Source organism: Leuciscus leuciscus (genome assembly GCF_965113295.1).
Source record: "Leuciscus leuciscus genome assembly, chromosome: 9".
Classification (NCBI taxonomy): Eukaryota; Metazoa; Chordata; class Actinopteri; order Cypriniformes; family Leuciscidae; genus Leuciscus; species Leuciscus leuciscus.
This window is the reverse complement of record NC_138733.1, coordinates 27,381,812-27,408,805: the sequence shown is the minus strand read 5'-3', so window position 1 is coordinate 27,408,805 and position 26,994 is coordinate 27,381,812. Positions and strand designations below refer to the sequence as shown.

At 37.7% G+C, this 26,994-nt stretch overlaps 1 protein-coding gene and 1 long non-coding RNA gene across 3 annotated transcripts; one reads left to right on the top strand and one right to left on the bottom strand.

The window, feature by feature from the left end:
• On the top strand, window positions 1-26,994 carry bag6 (BCL2 associated athanogene 6). Of its 2 annotated transcripts, none has more exons than XM_082180788.1 (25): window positions 1-205; window positions 737-825; window positions 1,005-1,122; window positions 1,228-1,472; window positions 1,577-1,648; window positions 5,219-5,341; window positions 5,469-5,650; window positions 8,231-8,360; window positions 9,441-9,644; window positions 9,868-10,081; window positions 10,169-10,228; window positions 14,893-15,212; window positions 16,409-16,493; window positions 16,732-17,042; window positions 19,791-20,046; window positions 21,023-21,192; window positions 22,131-22,184; window positions 22,849-22,951; window positions 23,050-23,174; window positions 23,772-23,906; window positions 24,533-24,586; window positions 24,729-24,893; window positions 25,154-25,261; window positions 25,421-25,567; window positions 26,338-26,994. In XM_082180788.1, the coding sequence occupies exons 1-25, from the start codon at window positions 163-165 to the stop codon at window positions 26,431-26,433; spliced, it is 3,609 nt and encodes a 1,202-aa protein (XP_082036914.1). In that variant the 5' UTR covers window positions 1-162; the 3' UTR covers window positions 26,434-26,994. The 2 variants fall into 2 exon arrangements, with proteins under 2 accessions (XP_082036914.1, XP_082036913.1); XM_082180787.1 differs by having other exon boundaries at window positions 19,752-20,046.
• On the bottom strand, window positions 11,078-14,871 carry LOC309506860. The gene is made up of 2 exons (XR_014208953.1): window positions 12,589-14,871; window positions 11,078-11,236 (listed from the first exon to the last, which is right to left on the bottom strand). It is a non-coding gene; the product is annotated as an uncharacterized lncRNA (long non-coding RNA).

Sequence of the window (26,994 nt, the reverse complement as noted above, 5' to 3'; positions counted from 1 at the left end):
GTCATCGAATACTTCCTCCAGCTTGTCGCGCGACACCGGTTAGCATGGTAGCGCGAGGCTGTTAGCTTCGCTACATCAATAATGTTTTAACTTGTCGGGTTTTATACCAGCAAGCACAAAATACAACCACACTGTTGTAAACCAATAAAGCTTAACCTATATATGCAAAACAACGAATTTCCATCAGGAATAACCGCGTCTCGAGGTAGGAAAAACATTGGCGAGCTAACATGTTCGCGCAGCTCAAAGCGCACTTTAATTTGTCTGATTATTACTAATTGTTGTTCATTTTATCACTGACAGCCAGTCGAAATTGGTGAATAAGCTATGTTTTTTTAATAAATGGATAAATGCAAAGTAAAAAATGCTGTCTGAACACTTGTTTGATGGTTATTTAGCATCAAGTGACTGTTAGCAGGTTGTTCGTAACGTTAGCAGATGTCTTGGACTATAAAAATAATATTTTTAGTTTATAGTTTAATTGCTTTTTATGGTCTTAAAAACATATGTTTCTAAGAATAAGCTTCTTGTTAAAGCTAGACATTTCTGGAAGGCTGGGGTGTGTTTGACAGTTGTGTATCAGTTGTGGCCTTTATGAACATAACACGGCTTTCCTTGTGACAGTGATACCGTGTAACGTTAGTTTAAGCATACAATTCCTCTTGAATTGTATGTATTCAGTGGAATCAGGTATTTAAATTGTTTTGATTTTTTTTTACTTTCTTGCATAATGTAGACAGAATGGAAGAAGCAGCAAGCAGTAACATAGAAGTGACTGTGAAAACACTGGACTCCCTAAGCAGGAGTTACACAGTTCAGGCACAGGTGAGCTTTTTTTTTATTTTTATTATGCACATTGTCACGTGTCCTTTATGCTGCTGACAGAACATTATGCTGTCCACCACAATTTAAGGTGACGAACGAGTTATGTGACCGCAGACTAAGACAGTAGTCCATTGCCTATTGTCTTTTAAAAAATGACAGCTTCTCGTTTCACTACGTAGATGACCGTGAAAGAGTTCAAGGAGCACATATCACCCTCCGTTGGAATTCCTGTTGACAAACAAAGACTCATTTACCAGGGCAGAGTACTTCAAGATGAGAAAACCCTAACAGAGTACAGTGAGTTGATTTGCATAAAAACAGTAAATCGTACAAATGAATAATATCCCCATTGCAGCCTTGTGACTTTTTCTGTACTGCTTCTGTTCATCCATCTCTGTCTAGATGTGGACGGAAAGGTCATTCACCTCGTAGAGCGCGCCCCACCGCAGACCACCCAACAGGGCTCCGGCTCGGGTGGCGTACCAGGGTCTTCTGGGGTGACACTGGGAGGAAATCAGAACCCGAATTCAACCAGTAGCTCCCAAGGGACCCCTCTTGGGCCTACGCATGACCGCAATGCTAACAGCTATGTTATGCTGGGTACTTTTAATGTTCCGGTTAACATTATGGACCCTCAGCAGATTCAGGTAGAGACTTTTTTTATGTTCAGGTGACTTAATATGACTGTATTGCTTGAGATATATATATATATATATTTTTTTTTTTTACTTAATGTATTCTCTTTCTTCAGATGTCGATTCAGCAGATGATGACAGGCCTGGGAGACACTGCAAGGAATCCACGAGTCAATACCAGCACTGGGGTGAGTACCATTCAGGGCTCTACAGTGCGAGTAATTCACTCGCATTTGCGCCTAAAAATAGTTATGTGCGAGCTTGAAAAATAATTTACGAGCACAGTGTGCGAGTGACGGGCTGTTCTCAATACACTGAACAACCGCGCGGTGAAGCGAAGCATACCATTGATTTCACATGGAAAGCAAGCAAGAGGACGGGTTCGCAACTGTGCGATGTGAACATAACATGATGACTCGCTTAACTTTATTCAAATGAGAGCGACGATTCGCAACCAATGAGCCAATCACTGAAATAGTGTGGGAATGTGCGGGAACTGCTGGATTTTAAGTGAGAGAGTCAAGTGACTCCTCCCAACAGTGCTAAAAATAAAGGTGTGAGAGCGTGTTATTGGCTATATGTCATGTTATAGCCAGATATGATGACGCTACTGCAACACGCATCACCACAGATGAGCATCTATTCATCAAGCCAACGCGCAAACTGCCGCAAATGAAAGTGAAAGTAAGTCGTAGACACTCAACACACAATCATATTCATTAATAGTAAAGAAACGAAATGATATTAGACTAACGTTACCAGTGCTGCTGTCGCTCTCTCCTATCGCTGATTTTGAAATGAGCTTATGATCAATAAAATGCAGCTCATATCTGTAGCTTTTGGTGACGTGAACTCTGCATAGGCCTACATTAAATCTGCATATAGCGCGGGAATAGAAGATACGATTTATATCAGTTTTGCGAAAACACACTTATGTGACTAGGTGTAAATGGAATCGTTTTGATCAGTAAAAACGCATGAAGTGACCAGGTGTAAACAGGCCCCTACACCATAAAAAAAGTCAAGTAAACACTTAGTGAGCTAGATACGCAACACAGTATGAAGCCTATTATCTCAAAAGACCAAGTGCAAAAAAACAAAACAAGGAACTCCCGCACACTATCAATACTTGCAAATGAGTATCAAAATTGTATTAACAACGTTTAGGTCTCACCAAAAGACCAAGTGCAGAAACTGAAGTTACGACCAAATCAGTCAACACTGAGGACAGGAAGACGACAAAAACTCATTTTTGAAGACAACTTAATGTAGCCTACTGCAAGTACTGCAAAGGAAAAAAGCAAGCGGGTATTTGTTTTGTTTTTAGCACTTTATACTTGATTGAGGTCTTCATTCTTTTTATGTATTTTGATGTAGGCTAAAATGATAATTGCATAATTATTAAACGGGTAGTTCACCCAAAATAGAAAAATCTGTAATTAATTACTCTCCATCATGTAGTTCCAAACCCGTAAGACTTTCACTCATCTTCAGAAGACAAATGAAGAACTTTTTGATGAAATTTAGAGATTTCTTTCCCTCCATTGACAGCCTACACAACTACCACTTTGATGCGTTGAAAAAAGTTCATAAAAAGATCATAAAACTAATCCATATGAATTGAGCAGTTTAATCAACTTTTTTCACTGTGCTCCTATATTTCTTTGTGTGCTCCTAAATTTTTCATTTAGGAGCACATGTACTCCTTGGGAAAAAAGTTAGCGTAGAGCCCTGCCATTGTGAACTAAAGATTATTTTTTTCAAAAACATTTATCATTTTATTTATCTCAAGGTGAGTAAAATATTGTACAGAAGAGTTCTGTTTGAAATAAATGCACTCAGTTCTTTTCAGCTTTCTGTTCATCAAAGAAAAGAAAATCTTTTTTCACTGTTTTCACAAAAAATATTAAGCAAAACAACTGTTTTCAACATTGATAATAAGAAATGTTTCTTGGCCACCAAATCATCATATTAGAAAGGTTTCTTCAGAATCATGTGATGCTGAAAATTACTGCTTTGCCATCATAGAAATAAATTACATTTTAAAGTGCCTGTATTATGCTATTTTAAAAGTTCCTAATTTTGTTTTGGAGGTCTCCTACTACAGGTTTACATGCATCCAAGGTCAAAAAACACTTTCATTTTCTCATAATATACATTGCATATCACACCATTTCTCAAAAGCCCTGTTCACACCAGGTATTAAGAGATGTTTTCGTCAATCCAATCCCATGTAGACGACTCTAAATACAGGTGTAGACGGGGTCTAAAACGCTTTGAGCTTGTCCACTTTTTAACTTCTGCTTAGTTGAAAATGCATTCAGCCCGACTGCTTTCAAAGTGTAGATGCTCATGTGGTCGAATGCCCTCAAACAACCACAAAATACCACCTACTCTCCGCCTCCTGACCTAATTATGCAGAAACATTATGGGAAGCACGCTAGCCAGACAGGATTTCAACTTTGACGGCTGAAGAACCAAGTGAAGACGACAAATTTACCAAGCACAATGTTCTCTAACCATTCCTGATTTCTAACTCACACACACCACGTTCGCCCTGGTCTTGCGGCTGTCAGAGCAGAAACTCTGCTGGGAAAACTGCTGCTCTCCGTATGTTTTACCGTTGTCTCCGATCGCGTTCACATGTAAATTGCGTGAGCTTATTTTGTCCATTAGGTCTGAAAGATCTGAAAAAGCCCATAAATGTATAGACCGCTTCCCTCGAAGAAATCAGGGCAGACGTGGTTGAAAGTGGACAATAGAGATGGATTAAAACACCAGGTGTAAACAGGAATATGTCTCCCTCATGAACTTGTGATCCGTTCGACCAAAAAGCATCTTAATAAGAGGGCCAAAGAATTTGAAAACGGTTAGTTCATAGATTCATTCTCTCTAAACCCTTCCTTTCCAAGAGCCTACTCTGCTCTGATCGGTCAGACGGCCCAGTCTATTGTGATTGGTCTACGTCTTACAGTGCGTGTTTTAAACAAAACAGCTACTCCCAAATTGGATGTTATCTCTGGAGGCTTTCTCAGTGCTTGTATACACAGTGATACGATCAGGAGTGATGGCGTTGGTTTTTCGTATCAATTCCAGCGCGAGTCCTCATCCTTTTGAAGTGCATGAAAAGTGGATTCACAATGCTGAAAACAACACGAACCAAACTCTTCTAGGCCTCAGTGAGTAGTGTGTTTGAGGGAGGGTCAGAGTTGTTCACGGGCAGCCAATTAAGACCAAGGACTGGCATTATGCAAATTTGTTACTTGTTGATTTTGAGAAAATGACTTGCTGATCAACAGTGAGTGCAATAGGGGGCAAAACCAGTAACCTTTTCACCCACCTCCGCTTCCATCATCATGCGAATTTCACCTCTATACAGAGAGTATGTTGCAATTCATTTGCTGAAACGGGAAATGTTGCATTAACCTGTTAACTGCTGATGCCTTTCTGTGTTTTGTTATATTTACATCCCTTGAGGCTTTTAGTCCAAAAGCGTGCTCATTTGGGTAAAAACGTACGGATTATCATGTTTACTTAAAATATCTTTAGAGAGGAATATTTTTGTTTTTTATAACGAGATTTTGGAGTAAAATATGCTGTTATGCTTGTCATATATATACAAATTAAATTTGTCTTTGAAAATAAAAAGAGAACAAGACATTTTTTCCTCGAAGACAAATGTAGCAATTTAAACAGATTTTCTTATGCAAAAATTATTTTTATTCAGTACATATATTTATACTCTTTCTTTCTTCCAGACCAATGGCTCTGTGAACGTTCAGATAGATTTGGACCAGTCATTGCAAAGCGAGCCCAGACTGCGGCTACTATTGGCTGAGAACTTGCTGAGAGACACCAATGCTGTGATCCAAAGACTGGAGGTAAGCGATTTCATTGAGAATTATCTTGCTTGGCTAAGTGCATACCCTGGTATCAGGATGAATAAATGTGCATGCACATTTCTTATTGATTCTTTGATTATTCCTTAATCTTTGTCTGTATTAATAGGGGCAGCCCACGGATGCCTCCTCTTCCCAGGAGGACTCTGCACCTCCACCCACCTCCTCCACTTCCACTCCATCTCCTTCTGCACAGCCCATGGATACTTCTCCTCCTCCGTCCAGTACCCCACCATCCTCCTCCTCCTCCACCCAAACTGAGGGAGCTCCAGCTCCTCCAGCAGGCCTCAGGTAGGACCTGTTTATTCGTAATCATAATCTAATTATTTTGCTTAATATAATAAAATTGAATTGTTCAAATTAAATCAAATGTTTTTTTTTTTACTATTTTATAATGCCTTAATGGTGTTTTTTGTTGTTATTGTAATTTTTCAAGCTTGATCACTGTTGTTGTATGTAAAAGAGCTGAATGTGTTTGTAAATTGCACAAGTTTGGAATGTATGAGCACAATTTTCATTTTTGGATGAAGCAATGAACTATTCGTTTTTTTGTTTTGCTTTTTTGTTCTTATTGAACCATGGTTTTAATTAAATTGTGAAGTTAATTTATATCAAGAAGTTAAAATCAGGACTAACCATCTTGTATATATCTGTCATGATGTCTCTTTGTCATTGTTTTAGTCATCGGTTGTTCACACTTGATGTTATTTTAACAGATTGGGGCATTTTAGGGGTGTGATTTTAATAGGTCTGAGAATGTCCACTTGGTATGGTTGAGTATTAGTTTACTCTAAATCATGTGATAAAGGTTTATAGTTGCTCAAACTTCCCCCCGTCATGGCTTTAATATTGTGGGAAGAAATCTGGTGATTTCTAAAGTGTTTTTTTGGAATAGTTATGGCATGGTAAATATAATGCATGTGAGCCAAATGACCTTGTCACCCCTATTATAAATAAGAAAACTCAATTAGAATTAAGTATACAGTTCTATTTTTTGATCTCAAAAAATCTTTTCCTAAAACTATGAGTATTTGCTAAAATTTCCCCATTTAAATTACCAGTGAATTGCCACATGAAAGATTGATTTTGTGTCTTACTGAGGAATGACTAACAAATTTTGGGGGAAAAAGATATGTGAGTTTCCGTCTTTCAGTTTCTTAAACACCTGACAACAATGTTGCTTTTGTCTCATTTTACCTTTTGGTTTGGCCTAATAATGAAATTTGTAGGAAATGTACAGACACTTTAAAATCAACCGCCTACAACATGAGAAAACAGAGGAAGTTCTTTAATCCGGGAGACAAAGTTTCAGTAGTGAACGAGTAGGCATGACTTCAGTCTACCTAGACATTGTTGACATTTGACATCAGGTTAAGAAATGTGGGTTTGTCTCTTTGATTTACCTCACTGAATTAGGAAACTAACAACTTGCTTAGCTGTAAATAGTTCTATTTATATGATAATTATATGTAACGCGTCTGATAATAGGCAATAAACATGTTGCACATATCATGATCGAGCTAGAAAAAACGTTCTGATGTCTTCTTAGACAAGCAAAGGTAAACCGTCATTCTACCAGATGAACTTATAGACCTTGCTAATATAACTTTAGACAAATATTAGCCTCCGATATATATATATTTTTTATGCTCATGCCCACTCTCCCAAAAACAAACAAACACGAAAGCAGTAGTTCGCCTCGTTCATATCGTTCGTTCCCGGTAAAAATACTAGTATGCATGACAACACATAAATAAATAAAAAATCGCCATCAGTTGGAAAGAAAATATTGCTTTATTGCCTCGGTAGACATAACTGGTTTTGAAATAGCCGGTTCCTCTGCTCAGCTGGGTTGACAGCTGATTAGCTGGGTGGCGAGGGGGGGAGGGACAACAGTTCGTTTTTACGACAGAGTGTTTGAAAGCATTTACTACCAGACACTAGGGGGAGCTTAATAGAGAAAAAAACACTCAGACTTGCCTGGTGTCCCTTTAACTGGAACTTGTCACAGCACTTGCATATTGATGCCCTTTTGTTGGTTTAACTGCTTCTGTTCTCCGCATTTATAAGTTACTTTGGATAAAAGCCTTTGTTAAATGATTAAATGTAAATGTAAACTGTAAGCTTACCATTAAATGACTATGAAATACCCTTAAATAAGTTTTTCCCCAATTAGGCTGTAAAAGTCCCTTTTATTTTTTTATCATCATATATTCTTTTTTATTTATTACCTGGTTCCCTAATATGTCACCGTTTTCTCCCTAGGTAAAATATTAACAATTGTTTTATTGTTCAGTTGAGACATTGACTCTAAGGCACGTGATCAGTCTTGTTTTATCAAAAAAACTGTTCAGTTCATATAATACAATACAATAACACCACACAGATGAGTCATTTTCTCAGTTTCATGCGCAATTAATCAGCGCAGATGATTAAAACCAACTGTGGGAGTTTAGCTACATAAATATGTCTTTGCTAAACCACTGTAAAGCGATGCTCCCACTACTTCTGTTACTTCTGTATCCTACTAACCAGTTTTAAAAGTCAAACAAACCACCATTCTTACCTCTTGTGACTTGCTTTTTGAGTGTGAAACTAAAGGTTATGTTTAGTATAAGCCACCTTGTTTAGTTGACTAAGCAGAGTCTGTTTTGTTTGATTTATTCACTAAACACTACACTTATCAATATACTCTACTGCACTTACACAGTATATATATAAACAGAGTAGCAGCTTGTGTGAGCCTGTGTGTTTTCCTTCGGTATCACAAGCTAATTAAATCCATTAGTGATGCCCTGACGGTCAATGTTTTAAACCAAAGCATATTGCATTTAGAGCCATTGATTTATGATGATACGGTCTTCCCATCAGCCACCCAAGCCCAGCCGAGATGGTGGAGATGTTAACAGAGCTGAGGAGAGTGGAGGAGAGACTTCAGCCCTTCATTCAGAGAGCTCACCTCATTCTAGAGGCGGCCACAACTGCAGACTACAACAACAACGTAAGAAGCCCACTCCACGTAAATGTTGTCCTCTCTGATAACCTTAGCCAGACACCATGTTTACTTCAATGTGAATGCAAATGAATTTGGAATTGAAGATCAGTTATTCAGTCAAGAGAACATTAAAAAAAATCTTCTTTTTTTTTTACAATTTCAGTGGACAAAAGCATAAAAAATGAGCTGTAAAAATGTACTTGAAGTCATATATCAATATTTAGAGATTATTTCACTCTTGTGATATTAGCTTAGATCTTGTATCAGTATTTGTATTTTATTTGTGCATTAATATAGGTTTCTACAGCTCAATTAATGGAGATGTCTAAATAAGTGCAAACTTTGAAAGCAATATTTTTAGCACATTTTATTATATTAGGTATTATAATCCTGGATAAAAAAATATATCAGTACAAATCATACATTTAAAATAAGCATATCAGAATGATTTCTGAAGGATCATGTGATACTGAGGACTGGTAATGATGCTGAAAATTCAGCTTTGATATCAGGAATAAATTTCATAATTTTAAAATGTATTATTTTAATATATTTATTATATACAATTGTTATTATATTTCACAATATTAGTGATGTTTTTCCCTGTATTTTCAATCACATAAAAGCAGCCTTGGTGAGCATAAGAGACTTTGGTTAGGTTTTAAGGTGTCCTTGTTACAGTGTAATAGTGAGTTATATTACCTTAATTAACTACATATACTTACTGTTAGGGTTAGTTGCGTGGAATTACGCATAATTCATAGTTTTTTACCACAGTAACTACTTGTAACGTATAACAAGGACACTGTAAAATAAAGTGTTACTGAAAAAAAACCCTGAAAAGACTGAAAAAGACTCCAAACTTTTGTATGGTATAGTTAGTATATAGTGGAAATCATCTAAATAAGCAAAATTTTAACAAAATCAACATGATAAATTTTTTTGTTGGTCTTTTTATAGATCTTAAAGGAATGTAATTAAATAGTTTGTTTTGTAAATTTGATAGTAGGTTGATTAAATGGGCTTTAAGCATGATCTCTTTGAATGGGTAAAAGAGCTAAATATTGAAAATTTTTTGAAAAACAGATCCAAGAGAGGGATGAGGACCAACGCATTCTCAACCTAGTGGGGGAGGCCCTCCGTCTCTTGGGAAACGCCCTGGTCGCCCTGAGTGACTTGCGGTGTAACCTCCTAAGCAACCCTCCTCGACACCTGCATGTTATCCGCCCCATGTCCCACTACACCTCCTCTGTACTGACTCCAGCAGGCGTGCATCACCTCCCCATGCAGGTAAAGATGTGTTCGGTGTGACTCGTGCAGTGGGAAACGTGCATAACACTGAAAGTGAAAGTTTTGTAGAGCACTTCATAAATGAGTACTGGGGTGTTTTTGGAAGATGTACATTTTCCAAAGTTTCAGGAAGTACTGAGACCACAAGGTCTATAATCGTAATTTGTTGAAGTAGACCTAGTTAAAACAAGTTAGTTAACTTTTAAATTAACATTGCCTGCAGTTGAATCTTGGAACAACTGTGACCATGTCAGCCAATGGCAGACCAGCAGCTGATGGTCAACCTCAGTCAACTGGCCAATCAGATCAGCAAGGCCAGGGACCAACCAGTCAGCCTGGTCCAGCCAATCAGCAGGGTGGACAGCCAGGGCCCAGAGTCATCCGGATCAGTCACCAAACCATGGAGCCTGTAGCGATGATGCAGATGAACATTGATGGTGGGTTTTATTTGTGTGTGTGTTGGATGGAGGGGTGTAATTGAATGAATTAAATGAGTTTAATTTGAGTTGTTTAATATTTTTCAGACTCTGGAAACAACCCACAGGCTAATGGACAACCAAACGCTGCTGGCACTGGACAGCCTGGTTAGTCCTTAGATTATCTGAATTTCATCCTCTGAGAGACACTTTATCTATGAATAGTTTTTTGATTCTTCATTGAATATAAAGTCCAAAAGAAACAGTATTTATTTGGAAATAACTGTAACAAAAGTTTTTTTTTTTTGTCACTTTGGATCAGTTTATTTTAGTGCATCCTTGCTGAATAAAAGTACGGAGCCCCTAAAGGGACGTGGTGGTGGAAAATTTTTTAGGTTGGGAGAATTATTATTTTTTCAAATCTTTTGCGTTCCCTCGCAAAGATATTTGGGTTCCCACGCAAAACCTGTTTTGAGCTCGGACAGACACTTCCTGTTAATGTCCCGCTGGCAGTGTTTCAGAGCTCCGTACGTTATTGGAGCGTTTCATAGTGTTTGAACTTGGACTCAAATAAAGAAATGCGGTCAGTGCTTAACTCAAGGAGTTCAGTGAAGTTGGCAATATTCACATAGGCTATTCGAACTTCCCTAATCTTGAGCTAAACGTTGTTAAAACACAAACGACACCTATTTACAATCACAGTAACCTAGACAACGAGCTACAACCCAATTCTCATCAAGACGAGCTTTATAATATTAATTTGTCTCTAACCAGACGAATGATAGACAAGTCCAAATAAGGGGCCGTCTGTTAAGTGCAAATCCCAAAACCCTTCTGCACATTTTATATTATTGAACATATTAAATAGCTTCACTTTGACGCACTGTACTGTGATCAAATTTAGTTCACACATCACTGCTCTCCTGCTGGTTAAACTACATTACTTAGTTTGATAAAAATTCTTATTTATTTATTATTAAATAAAATCAATAACTTCACCCTTTTTAGAAAAAAATATTAAATAACTTCACACTGTTATACAGTGTAATGCCATCAAATTCAGTAAGCAAATATAATGCAAAAGCTGCGTACAGTAGCCTACCAATATAATTTGTGTAAAGAATAGGCCTACTTATTTTTTATGTGCAATTACTTCCCAAACTAAGTGTTGTAGGCCTATAACTAGGGTTGGGTATTGGTTGGGTTTTATCCGATACCAGTACCTACTCGGTATTTTTCAAACGGTTCCGGTGCTTAAACGGTTCTTAAACCGGTACTTAAGAAAACGAAACTGCACACACTTTATCAAAAAAATAATATCTGTGTGTGTTTTCAGAATTTTTTTTTCTGATTTCTGATTAAATAAAAAATTATGCTGATGTAGCCGAAAACACTTATGTTAAGATAAAAATGTTGTCTTCTAATATTATTTATATATATTATATATATATTATATATCAATTATATTACATATTATATATTATAGACTTTTACAAAACAGAGAAATATCTGACACTGAGCAGAAATATTTAACACACAAAGTATAGCCTCATATAAATATACTTGATATAGGCTACTTCATACTTGATATGCAAGATTTGCAGTTGGCATTAAAATACTAGACTTACCCGAAGAGGAACACTGCAGCTGAACTTGAACTTTAGTCAAGAATGTCAGAGGTTTTGGGTTCTAATCCGCATGCGTAGTTTTTTTAAACAGATAATGCTCATCAGTGGTTGTATATCAAGCAGGGACACTTTGTGTGCATTATATGTTGTGATTTCACCAGAACGAATAGATATGAGGCGCCGTCTAGAGCTTAAATCGAACTTCATTCACGCACACATAAAACGCTTGCATACACATACTAAGTAGTCACACATGCATGATGCATGTATACTGCTGAATGCTCCAACTATATGAAATGCACAACGTCACATCTAAAGTCGCTCACACACACACACACACACACAAACCGCGCACATTCTCATCTGAGACGCGAGCACACACACACACACATATAAACTCGCGCACATACTCATCTGAGACGCGAGCACACACACAAACTCGCTCACATGCTCATCTGAGACGCGAGCACACACACACACACACACACACACACACACAAACTCGCGCACATACTCATCTGAGACGCGAGCACGCACACACAAACTCTCCAAGCACATAACGTTACTCATATAGACGGCGCCTCATAAATAGATCGATCTCTGCAACGTATTGAAGCGCGCGTCCGAGACGAGTGCGGTGTGCGTGAGCCACAAGAGAAAATAATTTTCAGCGCTAGATCGTCTCTTATTTAACAAACGAACGAAATGAATGCTCTGCTGGTTAACTGGAGATGTTTTGTTATTGGATCATTCGTGCCGCGAGATGTTTTATAGGGGGCGGTGAAAAAAGTCAGGCACCGAAATCAGGCACCGAAAGTTTCGTTCTTATTCGGTCTGGTTACTACCGTTTACGTCGGAACCGGTTCCCTATTGGAACCGGGTTTCGGTACCCAACCCTACCTATAACCAACATTAGAGCAGTGATGTGTGAACTAAATTTGGTGTGTTACAGTGAAGTTATTGAATATTTTTCATAATATAAAATGTGCAAAAGCAGTGTAGTATGACCAGGGTCACCATTGATGTGTGAACTTAATTGGGTGGCACTACAGTTTGTAACATTGAAGTTAATGACTATTTTTGTATTTTTGACTATGAGTTGATGCTGTAGTCGGTTTTTGGGTTATATTGCACTTTGCAGACGTATTGTGTCTCTCAGCCGCCTGCTCATAGAGATCCATTTAGCCTATATTATAAAAGCTTGTTTTGATGAGAATTGGGTTGTAGCTCGTTGTCTAGGTTACTGTGATTGTAAATAGGTGTCGTTTGTGTGTTAACAACGTTTAGCTCAAGAATATTGATCCGGGAAGTTCGAATAGCCTATGTGAATATTGCCAATTTCACTGAACTCCTTGAGTTAAGCACTGACCGCATTTCTTTATATTTGAGTCCAAGTTCAAACACTATGAAACGCTCCATTAACGAAACACTGCCAGCGGGACATTAAACAGGAAGTGTCTGTCCAAGCTCAAAACAGGTTTTGCGTGGGAACGCAAATATCTTTGCGAGGGAACGCAAAGTTTCTCGGGGGAACGCAAAAGTTTTGCGAGGGAACGCAAAAGATTTGGAAAAAAAAATTCTCCCATCCTAATTTTTTTTCCACCATCACGTCCCTTTAGGGGCTCCATATAAAAGGATACATTTCTTTTAAAAAAAAAAAAAAAGAAGAGAAAAAAGAAAAGCAAAGCAAACAACAAAAACTTTACTGACCCCAAACTTTTGAATGGTTTATATATGAGGGCAGTCGATATGGACAATAAAACACCTATGATGATTTTTTTGATCAATATTATGATTTTTAAACTATGTTTAACACACACAGTTATCTGTACACATTTTTTTGGTAGCTGTCTTTATCAAAGATCATTGCGGGCACCATATCTTTGCATAAATGATAACGACATCATTTCTTTATGCTTTTTGTAACTTTGTATATTCACACTGAGGGGGCTGGTGAAAAATCTTGCTTTCTGCGGTTCAGAAAGCTTGCATGCTTACATCGTGATTTTATTACGATTTCCATTAATCGCAGAGCCCTAATATGTATGTTTCAGTTTGTGTGTCTATGTATTTATGTTCGTCTGTGTTTGTATGCAGGGCTTGACATTAACTTTTTTTTCTCACCAGCCACTGTGGCTAGTGGTTTTCCAAAGTTTAAAAGAAAAAACTGCCATTTAGATATTTTTTATATTATCTTATAATTTGGCAGCAGGTATATTAGGCTGCTGTCACTTTAAGACCCGATGCATAAATACTGTTACACGTGCATTTCCGGTAACACTTTACAATAAGGTAAGGTATTAACTAACATTAACTAACAATGAGCAATACATTTTTACCGTATTTATTTATCTGTTAATGTTAGTTAATAAATTCAGCTGTTCATGTTAGTTCACAGTGCATTCATTAATGTTAACAAATACAACCTTTGATTTGAATAATTTATTAGTAAATGTTGAAATTAATATTAACTAAGATTAATAAATGCTGTAGATGTATTGTTCATTCTTAGTTCATGTTAACTAATGAAACCTATATTGTAAAGTGTTTCCGCATTTCCTTTCTCAACTGTTTACGTTCACTTAAAACTTATGCCAGGACCTCCATTTTGACATTATTTTGTGTGTATTTGACTGTTTAAGCACAATAAGCAGCAAAAAAGAACTCAGTTTAGTTCTGAGAACTACTTTATGTGCTTACACTTTGGGTGAAAATCAAGCCCTGAAACAGCAACAATATTCATCCGGAGCAAATGAAACAAGTGAGTGAGGGGAGGCTGGTTTGTGTGTCAACTCCTAGAGAGATCATGAGAGACCGAGAAAGCGCAGCTGGTATCGTGGATCTATTCTGGAAAATTAGTATTGGAAGCGTTTCAGATATTTTAGTATCGATATGTATCGAAAAATCTATATTTTTGACAACACCACATTGCACTTAGTTTATTATTTCACATGCCTTTTTAAAAGACTACAACTGAAAAATCTATATATTATATATAATCCAACCTGCCAAAGTGGCTAGAAGAAGGGACTGTGTTACACGCCAATGTTTCAATCCGGGTGTTAATGTTATAAAAAATGTATGTATGCATGTATTAAAACAAAATAATTATACAATTATAATTATATAATACAAAATTATTTTGAGTGATCTGCACCAACATGAGCATGTTTTATATGATACACATATGTTTGCATGTTGCAGGTGCTCCCCCTACTGTTCAGATTCCTGGTCTACCTCCAGAATTCATGCAAGCCATTATGCATCAAGTCACTCAGCAAGCCATGGCCATGGCAAACGCTTCCTCTACTGGCCAGCAAGGGCAACAGACCACCCCACCTACAGCAAACGTTGGCTCTGGCTCCACTCCGCCCCCCATGCCTCCTTACCCACCCCAGGCCAGAGTGGTTTTCACCAGACCCTCTTTTCCTCACAGGATGGCCAGCCCCACTTTCACCACAAGGGGGGCCACTATCAACCTCAGAGCAGCTGTTCCACCGATGATGGGCCAACAGCCAGGACAGGTGAATGAAATTCCCATGATATTTCTAGGATATAGGCAGTGTAAATCCCGCATAGGGCAGTTCATGGAATTTGAATTATAAGGTAATTTTCCATTGAGTCTTAAGTATATAATAACTAATAATAACCAATAAAAAATTAAGTGGTTAAAAAAAAATCTATAGATTAAAATTAATATCAAATCTACAAGTATTTTATTTATGTATTTTTTATTAAATGGTTAAAATATATTCTCAATAGAGAGGCAAGGACAACAAGCGATATTAAGCCATTCACATGTTGTGTGAAAATGAGTTTGAGGCTGAGCTACACATTGCTGCAAAAAATTTTTATTTCAACTAACCGTTCTTTTGAACTTAACATTTATAAAAGAATCCTGATCAAATGTATCATGGTTTCACCTTCAGCATAGATAATAATAAGAAATGTATCTTGAGCATCAAATCATCATATTAGAATGATTTCTGAAGGTTCATGTGAGTAATGATGCTGAAAATCCAGCTTTGACATCACAGGAATAAATTACATTTTAAAATCTATTAAAATATAAAACAATTTAAAATGTTATAGTTTTTCACAATGTTACTGTTTTTACTGTATTTTTTTTATCAAATGAATGCAACCTTGGTGAGCATAAGAGACTTCTTTCAAAACATTTGAAACGAGTGTTTCAGACAGGCCTTTAGAAGACACCTGTCATTCTACATGTATTCCACTGCATGCTTGTATGTTGTTTTAAATTGAGTTTTGAATCATTTTAAATTTTGTAATGGACTCGTTGTAAAAATTCACATCCCGACTGCCTACATATTTCCACAAAAATCTCCTCTAAAATCTTCTGGTATAGATTTCTCTTATAGCAAACTGTGGTAGTAATTTCGGTCATATTTCAAATTAATTGTTCAAATTAATTAGTAGTACAGTCAATTACAACTAATTATATTACAATATAGTACATTTATATGTATCGTTAAATATAGTAAACATAACATTTATATATTATTTTAAACATGGTGGTTATGAGTTCCATAACTTTTAAATATGTTTTGCGTAAGACTCACTATTTCCATACAGTGCCCTGCGTGCGGTTGGCTAAATGCGGATGCGATTGTGCATTATGATCAATTCTTATAGTAGTTCTGGCTTGGACTTGTTCATTGTGTGTTAGTTGTATAAGGATGTGTGCGTTTCCCCTCAGGCTGGACAGTTCCCTCCCGCCGCTCTAAATCAGATGATCGGTGGACTGGTCGGGCAGCTTCTGACAGGCGCCACTGGGGAGATGGGTACATTTGCATAATACTTGCTCTTGCAATAATACTTGCCCTGGTTTTTGTTAAGTCAATAACATAATGAGCTAAGAGTTCTTTAATAACTGACAAGTGAATAAGCTCAACTGAGGTCACGGTCCTCTTGATGTGGCTGATTTTCTTTGAAGACTGAAGACATTTGATGAAATACAAAAGAAAAAGGCTTTTGTTTAGGGCATTGCATAATATATCTTGCTGTTCTTTGTATCCATAGCCAGCCAAACTGCCTCATCCTCCTCACATACATTCACCTTCTCCACGTCCGCTTCCACAAGCACTCCATCAACCACCACGACCTCCACCAGTGGCTCTGGGCCCACACAGTCCAGTAGTACCAGTACCAGCACTCCCCAACCTGGATCTGCACCGTCAACCCCTCAGGAAAATCCTTTAGGGGGAAACCTGGAGCAGTTGTTGGGGTCTCTACTGGGAGGAGCTGTTGCCGCAGGCGGCCAGGGCCCTTCTATAACTGTCACCATGCCTGGGGTCCCTACCTTCATCCAGGGTGTCACAGACTTCATGCAGGTGAATAGCCCCCTTTGGCTTTATAGACTTTTTTCCCATCTTTATAGTTCTTAGTCATTGAAACCCTAACCCATTACAAGCAACAGTTCAACCAAAAAATAACATTTCTGTCATCAGTTTTTCTTCAATGAAAACAAAGTAGGTTTATAAAATAACTGCACATTATTGGAGGAAACATGCATTCCGATATTTAGTTTTTCTGTAATGCATATTGTGATGGATAAAAATTTGGTAATATATTTGGTAATGTTTAATATTTACTTATTACTATTTGGTAATAATGAATCATTCTAGAATGACTGGGGTGATTTTGTAGTGCAAATTTGTTTTTTGTTTTTATTAAAAAGCGGATTTTTTGTTTCTTTCTCTGAAGACTTATTTTTCATTGTGAACCATCCTTTTGTGGCTAAACGATTTGTGGAAAAATTGAAAAGTGTGGGTATTATTCACACATCAGTATTTGAATAATTATGATTTTATTGTGATCATTAATAAATACAAATATTAAAATAATTAGTAAAAATAGTGTAGCACTTTAAAAGAAAAATATTTAATTTATTATTTAATAAAAAATAAATAAAAAAATGTTATTTGTTTAAAATTCATATTAAGGTTTTTTGCGTTCCGGATGAGGGTGGGGAAATCATTCCACCAGCATGGAACCGTGAATGAGAATGTTCTGGAAAGTGATTTTTTGGCTCTCTGTGATGGTACCACGAGACGTCGCTCATTGACTGATCGTAGGCTTCTGGTAGGGATGTAGACTCGTAGGAGCGAGTGAAAGTAGGAGGGAGCTGAGCCTGTGATAGATCTGTAAGCAAGCGTCAATGCTGTAAGGACCACCCATTGGCCCAACGACGGAATCCAACGGTGGGCGAAGGAATAATGCGTGTATGTCTTCAGCGCTCCAGTGAAGTTCACTTAATTTATTGGAATTTAGTTTCAATATTACTTTAGCTCCATGCTTACTCTGACTCCAATTTCAAATGATAATCAAATTTAGATCGTGTTTCTGATCAGAAAATAATCATAAATATTGATTATGAATTAATTTAGATCTTTGATTATTCTGAGCATCTCATAATTTCAAATATTCGTTCATTAAGGACCCAGTGTCACTTTGAGACGTCACATCGCGAATGTGCGCTCACGATCACAAACTAGCCAGTCCTGAAATAGTCAGAGGGTGCAGTGCAACTATTTTACCCTAAGCGGCCGCTCACTGCTGACCCGTAGGTGTAATTTTTTTGTAATAGTTGCAGCGTACAACATGCTAAGTCAGGGAATAGTCAGAAATCAGAAGGTCTTCCTAAGATGTGTCCCATGCTCCATTCATAGTGCCTTCGGTTTGATCTATCCTGGACAGAGATTTGCGGAAACACCAGACTGCACTTTAATCTACTGGAAATAATGATTTCTGAAAAATGCAGAATGAATCAAGATGTAACATTTATTTGTCAGGTAAAAATGTATCATGCCAATTACACAAGTAAATGATTAAAAGCCAATTCAGAAATAATAAATACATGACATAATTTACTCAAAGATGACTCTAAAAGTAAGCAATGCATTCCTGACAGAGACACACAGTGGTGTGTGAGTGCTTTCCAACAGGAAAACACTGAAACAACACTGTATGGGGGATGATCCTGGTAAAGGGTCCCAAAGACTGCTCTGTCACCCACCCTTAAATACCCAGACTAGAACAAAAGGGTTATACAAACATTGTTTAGAGTTGTTTTGGGTCAAGTCATGTACCCCAGGGGGTAACGCCTGGTTTCGGGAGATATCTTGAAGAGACATCACTCAGAGAGGAGAACAGGTTTCTCCTAAGTTCTCAATCTTTCTCATTAAACCAATGACTGTAATGAAATTAAGACCATTTTACCAATCGCAGACACTTAAAATGATACCAAACATGAAAAGGAAAAACAATAGATTCACAAGATACATCATATGTGATTATATACATTCTTAGTGAACTTTTGGTGACTTGACTCGTGAGAAGAGGAAGGAAGGGGGGAGGGGGGGAATGCAGAGATAAGGTCTGTCCTGTGCTCTGTCTTTGCTATCTTTTGTCCAGGGTGCGTCATTCCTTACAATGGCTTGAACTGCCTTGATGCGAGCAGCGAGTGGTAGCCAGTGCAGAGAGATGAACAGAGGAGGGACGTGGGCCCTTTTGGGCTTATTGAAGACGAGACGAGCTGCAGCGTTCTGAATCATTTGTAGAGATTTAGTTGCACATGATGGAAGTCCAGTCAGAAGAGCATTGCAGTATTCAAGCCTAGATATGACCAGGGCCTGGACGAGAAGTTGTGTTGCATGCTCAGTTAGAAAAGGCCTGATATTCCTGATGTTCTGCAGTGCAAACCGGCATGATTTAGTTGTCTTTGTAAGACCAAAACTTTGCTGTACTCTGAAACCCGCATCACATATATTTATTTGTGATTTGATAATCGCCTAATTGCCATATCAATTTTATTCCGAATATCGTGCAGCCCTACCAAAACTGACAAAGACTGAGGACATGAACCAGTTATCTTGGTCAATAAATCTTGAGGCTGTTATTTGCTGTTTTTGATTCTCCACTCCTGTTCACTTTAATTGGGTGAAAAAGAGTGTCCAGAATGCTGTTTCTTCCATTTTCTCTCTGGTTTTTGTAATGCATGCTTGTGTGTATAAGACAGTTTTATGCATCTCTGTCATCAGGCTTCCCAAACACTTTTCTCTCAGCCTCCCGCGGGACAGCCTCCCACGGGACAGCCTCCCACCACGACACCCACCGCTCCCACAGCACCACCAAACTCAGCCGCCGCTTCTGGGGCCGCCGCAGCCGGTGAAGGTCTGAACCCTGAGCTCTTCACTGGGATAGTGCAGGGCGTCCTGTCCACAATGATGGGCTCTCTGGGTACCCCTCAAAATGAAACCGAGAGCATCGCTCAGTTCATCCAGAGACTCTCCCAGACTAGTAACATCTTCTCCCCTGGTACTGGAGATGCTATGGGTAAGCTTCTTGGGGTTGATGCCTTTTCTTTTAGTTTATTTTCATTTTGTGCAGGCTGGTTATGTGTAAGTGTTAATGTTGTTTAACGCAATCTATGACGAAAGATGTTCGTTGATGACCCTTTTTTCCATGACTAAGATGAGACGATGACGCGACGACATTAAACGATAACTGTGACCATATCAACATGCAGTATCGTTGATGAAATAAGACAAGACTAAAATGTAGTTAAAAAAAAATTAAACTTGACAAATCACTTTTTGTTTTAATATCGAATAAAAGAGGAGACAGAACATTAAAGACTCTGTTTATAGAGCTTTCATGCTTACAGTTGGCAGATTTTAAGAATTTAAATCCCCCAATCAGAGCTTTTATGTTAAAAGAACACGTTTTCTTCCCGGTGTTTTACTTAAAATTTGCAATCTGGCAACCATGTGCACACGCTCTCTCTACACTGTGGAAGAAGCGTGGATGATCTAAAAACACCAACAAACAAGTAAGCTGCAATCTCCATTTGAGAAAGTGTCATTCAGTCGTGTGTGTGTGTGTTCTGTCATGAGCCCCGCTTGCTCTGTTTTCTGTGACTAAATCTGCGATCAAACCTAAATTTAATCAGGAAACTAGATTAGGTAAAATATACTATATTGACATTCTCTTGATTTGTGCTTGTAGGTGAAAATACAATAATTCTAATGAAATATAAAAATACATTTCTATTTATTATAATTGATACATTTTTAGCAAAATAATCAGGATTATCAATTTAAAATGTGACGATAGTGTGAAAAGTTTTCATGCACTAAAACTAGACTAAAATGCTCAGACATTTAGTCGACTAAAACTTGACTAAACAAAAACAGGACAATGTTGACTATGATAAAAACTTAAAAGTACATTTGACAGGAAATGGACATCTTACACAAACTAAGAATAAAAAAAAAAATATCTGACAGAATAAACACTAGTGTGTGTTTAGGTTTCTTCGGTGATCTTCTGGCTTTGGTGTGTCAGAACTTCTCTATGGTGGACATGGTGTTGTTGCTCCACGGGCAGCACCAGCCTCTGGGCCGTATCCAGCCCCAACTCGCCCAGTTCTTCATTGAGCATTTTCTGCAAGGACGTGAGCCCACAGAGGCCAACATCACCGTAAGTTGTATTCTGGCAGTGTCAAGCTGCCCTGATTCACTGATTCCAAACTGGTATTAGAATCCCCCCCCCCCCCCCCAACCTACCCATTTTGTATGCCTTCTAAATCAAACACACTGGATTTGACTCATCAGATCATCAGTAGAGACTCCAAAACCTAAAATGTTTTTTTTAAGGGAAACAACCAAAATGTTGAGTGGCAACAGTCCAAAATATTTACAGTGGCTACCACACAAAAAATAACCACGCAAAAAACATAACGACTCCTTTGGAGTTTCCTAATCAAACATCCTGAATATCTCATGGTTTTACTTTGACTAAAGTTAAATGCAAACCAGGAAGCCACTGTAGTTTGCTTTGGAAATGGTTTGCCATTTTAGCTTGCTTGCAAGATGCTATCACAGACAGCCTTCAGAGATTGTACACAGAACCTTGTTTGTCTTTAGGCATGCATGCAATTTGCCTGTGCCATCCATACACTTCCCAGTCAAACTTGCATTTTGAAATTGTTTAAGTATTTTAATGGAGGTGAATGTAAATGTTTTGCTATTATTTTTATATTAATAATAACCATAATTCTTGAGAAATGTTTAAAAGTGCAATTACATTAAAGAGAATGCAGAAGTGAAACATTTATTTGCAGGCTAAAAATTCACACAAATATCCGTATGAAACTATCTCTAGTTGTTTGTGACCCAAACATTATTTGTTTATTTGACCCAAACAAAAATTATTTGTAAACTGTCTCTGGAAATCCAGTCACACCCTGTCTCTTTTAAGTTATACTCTTATCTGTAGTTGGTCAGTTTATATATATATTTATATCCTCTCCTGGTCACTGTTTTTGCTTTCTCTGGTTTGATTCTTCAATTTTCCCCCTCTTTCTTTTTTTCTTTCCATCTCTTCATCTTGTTTATTTTCTCTTTCTGTTTTTATAGGCAGCTGCTGACGACTTAATCGCTGAACTTGAGGAATACATCACAGAAAGTTTTGTAAGAAACTCTGGATCCATTCTTGACACTTTAAAAGCCAGCTATGAAAAGCATCTGTGACGGTCCATTACATTGAAAATAAATTTCATAGATCCCTCAGTTTGTAACAAGCACAAATGTTGTTAAAGGGGGGAAGTCTGTTTACCTGTAAAAAATCTACCTATACACTACCGTTCAAAAGTTTGAGATTAGTAACTGACTCATGTATTGACAGTGTTTTTTTGTTTTTTTTATATTTGGAAGAAATTAATACTTTAATTCAGCAAGAAATTGAACATTCTATTCATCAAAGAATTCTGAAAATAAGATGTCATGGTTTCCACAAAAAAAGTGAGCTGCACATTGATGATAATACATGTTTTCTTAGAACCAAAAGTTAAAATGAATTCTGAAGAATCATGTGACTGAAGACTAGTAGTGTCGGTATTACGTCGGTACCACATAACTCTGATAACACATTTGTATGGAGGAATTAATACAAGTTGAATTTTAAACTGTGCCTAGACTTAGATTGTGAGTGAATTACTGCAAACACAGCTTTTTGAAAACTTAGATGAAGTTTGTCTGTGCAAATTGAAAGCATAGAAAAATGTCGCTTATCTTAAAGGAAATGAAAACAAGTTTTGCATATTCGAGGTGTTTACTTCTTGTCCATCCCATCTAGTCAACCGTCGCAGTCCGTGATGGGGTGGATATTACCCAGACGAACCGGGCTTTTCTCAGACAGCAACTTTCAGGAATCGCCACCCACATTCTGCATTGCACCGGTATGTCTAAACGAAAGGCATCGTGAGATGAGATCAGTCTCTATTTAGATTCATAAATGCATGCATACGTTTTGAATACTGTGAATGTTTTTTCTCAGATCAAACATTTGGACCCCGGCTCCTGCAGCTGTGTAACCGTGCTCTCTTTGAGTGTCTGGCCCTCAACCTCTATTGTCTGAATGGAGAACAAAGTGCTCTTACCTCAGTCATCAACCACCGCATTGTTAGTACCCAAAACAAATAATATCTTGATTCCTACACCCTCTTCGTCTTGTTTAATCTTTTGTTTGTTCATCCTACGACCTTTTCGCTGTATAATGAAAATTGTGGAGGAGACATTTCCATGTTGGCGTGGGCTTACGTTTATGCAGGAAACTTGAATTATTGGCATTTGCGTTTATGAAGGAAACTGTTTTGATAAAGGCGTTAGGGGATAAAGGCGTTAGGGGTTAGACACATGAGATGGGGTTTTGCCGTCATGGAAGACCTAAAAATATAAGTTATTCAAATAGCTATTCAAATAAATTGCTTTAGTTATTAAAATGTAATGAACTACTAATAAATAAAAATAAAATACATTTTCAGGCCTGGAAAGGGAATTTACTAAACTATTGTTCTTTTCTATTTATCTATTTGCTTTTCTTTAAAATATTTATTTGGTTAGAAATTGCTCTTTGTGACTGCAATTGCAGTCAGCAGATTCAGCGGTCAAACTGTGTTTTGGTTGTATCTATACCTGAATCTATGTAAAATGTTAGTTATGGAAGTGCAGGTACTTTGAATGAATCTGTAACGCAAGTTTGCATGTCTTCTCTCTCAGAGGACGATGTCAGCTGAAGTAAACCCTAGCCTGGTGAACTGGTTAACCAGTATGATGACAATGAGGCTGCAAGTGATACTGGAGCACATTCCCATCACAGAGGAACAGATCACCCATTACGTCATCCACACACAGGTTTGATTCCACATGTTCCCTTGACATATTTCCAGATCAAATGCTGCCAGTTGTGATGGTTGGTTAATGTACTTTCAAAGTTGAGGTGATAAAAAATAAACTATTTATTGAACTATATGATTGAAAATTGTTATTCAAAGTCATTATAAAACATATTTCATGCAGGTTTGTATGTGTCCTGCATATTCTATAAAGCATTGTAGGCTTCTGGAGGAGGTAATGCAACCTTTGATGGTGTGATTGGTGATGGTTGATGAGACTTCCCCCTTCCATATGTACAGACCTATATAAATGTAACATTGTTATTATTATAAAAATACTTCAGTAGTTAATGTTGACATAGTAAAGGCTATGATAGTAATAGCAGTCTACAGAAATAGAATTATGCATTTCTATGACAACACTATGAACTGCTAAATTAATTTGGAGCAATCAGGTGGTACAGAGGTCACAGGGTGCAAGTTGTAGAGTTTACAAGTTGTAAGGACGTGACTGCATTTCAGAATCTTGCAGTTGTGGTAATTCAGACATGGTGTGACCGTACCTGTTACCCTATGGAAGTTACGTTGGTTTCAAATAGCGTTTCACATTGACTTTGAGAATTCATACGTACATCTCTCTTACAGAATGAAGAATCGATAGAGAGGCCCACACAGGATCCTGAGCCTCAGAACGTAGAGGTATATAAATATAGAAAGATGGTTTGAAGATGATGAACAGATTTAGGTTGAAATGCAATTCGTTGTATGTTGACGACTTAACATGTACATACTTGGCCCTGGGGTGTGGTCTTACCTGTGTCCTCTCCCATACATGGTTCAGATGGGGGACAGTCTCTCTCCAACACCTGCTACAACAGCAGAAGAAGCTCTGGCCTCCTCCCAGGAAGCTGGAGCAGTGGGAGTTCCAGCTAGGGAAAGTGAGGGAGCTGTTGGAGGAGAGGATGCAGGAAGAGATGCTGAAGCCTGGGCAGCTGCGTTGCCTCCTGTGAGATATTTACACACATCTAGTATCTTAAATTGAAATCAATCCCTATCATTTGATCGTTTACCCTATCATTTGATACATTTTTTTTTCCATTTTGTTGTGGGTATTAAATGAGCGCCTTTGATCGTGAGCTCATTCATTTAAAGGTGTCTGACAGCATCTTTGTGTACCACTTGTTAGCATATTGCCATTCAGCTCATGGAACCTGTGAGATTAAATCTTGTTGTGAGTGTGGGCTTGATGAGCTGTATTGTTTGCAGGAGTGGGTTCCCATTATCAGACAAGATCAGATCAGTCAGAGGAAGATCAAGGCCCAGCCTCCTCTCTCTGACGCATATCTATATGGAATGCCAGCAAAGCGCAGGAAGGTAAACATTCAGGTTCATGCAGTTACATGTTAACAATGAGATCATACGTTTTAGTTTTCTGTTCATTTAGACTGGTTTGCCCTGATACCGTAATATTTCACCCTTGCCCTTACTGAAGCATCACAATAAACAAAGGTTTTCTTATTGTGTCTCTCCTAGATGGTAAAGAGTGACGGGCCCAAACTGTCACTCTCTGAGGCAGTGAGTCAAGCCGCCAAATCAGCCGGCGTAACGCCCATCACAGCTCCCGACGCTCTACAGGTGGATTTAGATAAACCAGAGCTTCAGGAAGCTTACAGTGAACAGGTATCTTTAATATTTAAATATTTGGATCATATTAACTTGATGTAGCTAAATTAATATTACTATAAATGAATCTGTTCGTCCAGCGAACATTCAGTATTGTTTATTCTAAGAAAGGTTATTTTTCATGGCCACAGAAAAAGAATTATTTCTTAGCATGTACAGCACTTAGAGCGTGTAACAAGATCAGGAATTGTTCAAGTGACATTAATCTTCAGGCAGAATCATAATCAGGGAACTCATATGTATTGTGCATAAAAGTCTAGTTCAGTTCAAAGCTTTCATACTGTATATTTTTAATGCTTGTATGCATTAAATTAGGAATGCACAGTTGGACAACATCTATAACTGAAATACTGGTTCCCTTTGAAAAACTTATTTTTTATTAAATACCTTTTTTTATTTTATTAAATACCATTGATTATCGAAGCTTACATTTGCCATTACTCCCGTCTTCAGCTGATCCGTCAGAAATCACCCTAAAATACTGAATTAGTGCTCAAGAAACATTTCCTATAAGTATCAATGTTGAGCTGCAAACCATGAACTTTTTCTGGATTCTTTGATGAATAGAAAGTTCAAAAGAACAGCATTTATTTGAAATGGAAATGTTTTGAAACATAATAAATGTCTTTACTTTCACGGTTGATCGATTTAATGTTTCTTTGATGAATAAAAGGTTGTTGTTGTTGTTGTTTTTTTTAAAATGTACTGACCCTGAAATACGACTATATATGACAAAACCCACTGATATAATCTCTTCTTTTTATCAGCTGAAAGACGACATCAAGAAACGAGTAAAGGAGGACCCAGATTACAATTCCAGACGGTTTCCTAACACGCATCAAGTCTTTTCTCCGGACTCGTAACTTTTGTACCCAGCTTACATGTGTTCACCTCAGCCCAGTTCCTTACGTGGGGCGTATGTTTTTATTTGCACAGTTATGTGTTGACAGATGACTTCACTCCCGTTTCTATCTATACCTTTTTATTGTATGTGTTGATCATGCTTGGCTGGTGGTGTTGCGTGCAGTCCACGCACACTTAACATCTGCTAAGTGTCTCTTCTTTGTCAACACGGGCACATGTGTGTAAAGAGCCTGCCTGCCTGATATATCAGAACTGTTGTTTTTAATGATTCGGTCCGATGAATAACAGTATTGGAACTGAATCCAGAGGAAATAAGTGATAACAGAAGGACAGAACCGAACATGTAGAAAGCTACATTCTTGCAATGATGCAGTTGTTTAAAGCCTTGTTGATTAAAGCCTTCTGATTCTTGTTGATAGCATTATGCCTTGCCTTTCAGTTTTCCTGTGACTCTGCTATGGCTTTATCTATGGTACACTGCAAAAAACAATAAGCACTATGTAATTGGGAACCATGAATGTAAAATGCTTGATTAAACAATTTTGCACCAGTTTAGTGCA

Bases quoted from the DNA above. Each gene is read 5' to 3' on its own strand.
- bag6 (XM_082180787.1), top strand. From the start codon at position 163: ATGCAAAACAACGAATTTCCATCAGGAATAACCGCGTCTCGAG. The intron at 9,645-9,867 runs GTAAAGATGTGT...CATTGCCTGCAG, and splicing joins TGCATCACCTCCCCATGCAG to TTGAATCTTGGAACAACTGT. The intron at 24,894-25,153 runs GTGAGATATTTA...TATTGTTTGCAG, and splicing joins GGGCAGCTGCGTTGCCTCCT to GAGTGGGTTCCCATTATCAG.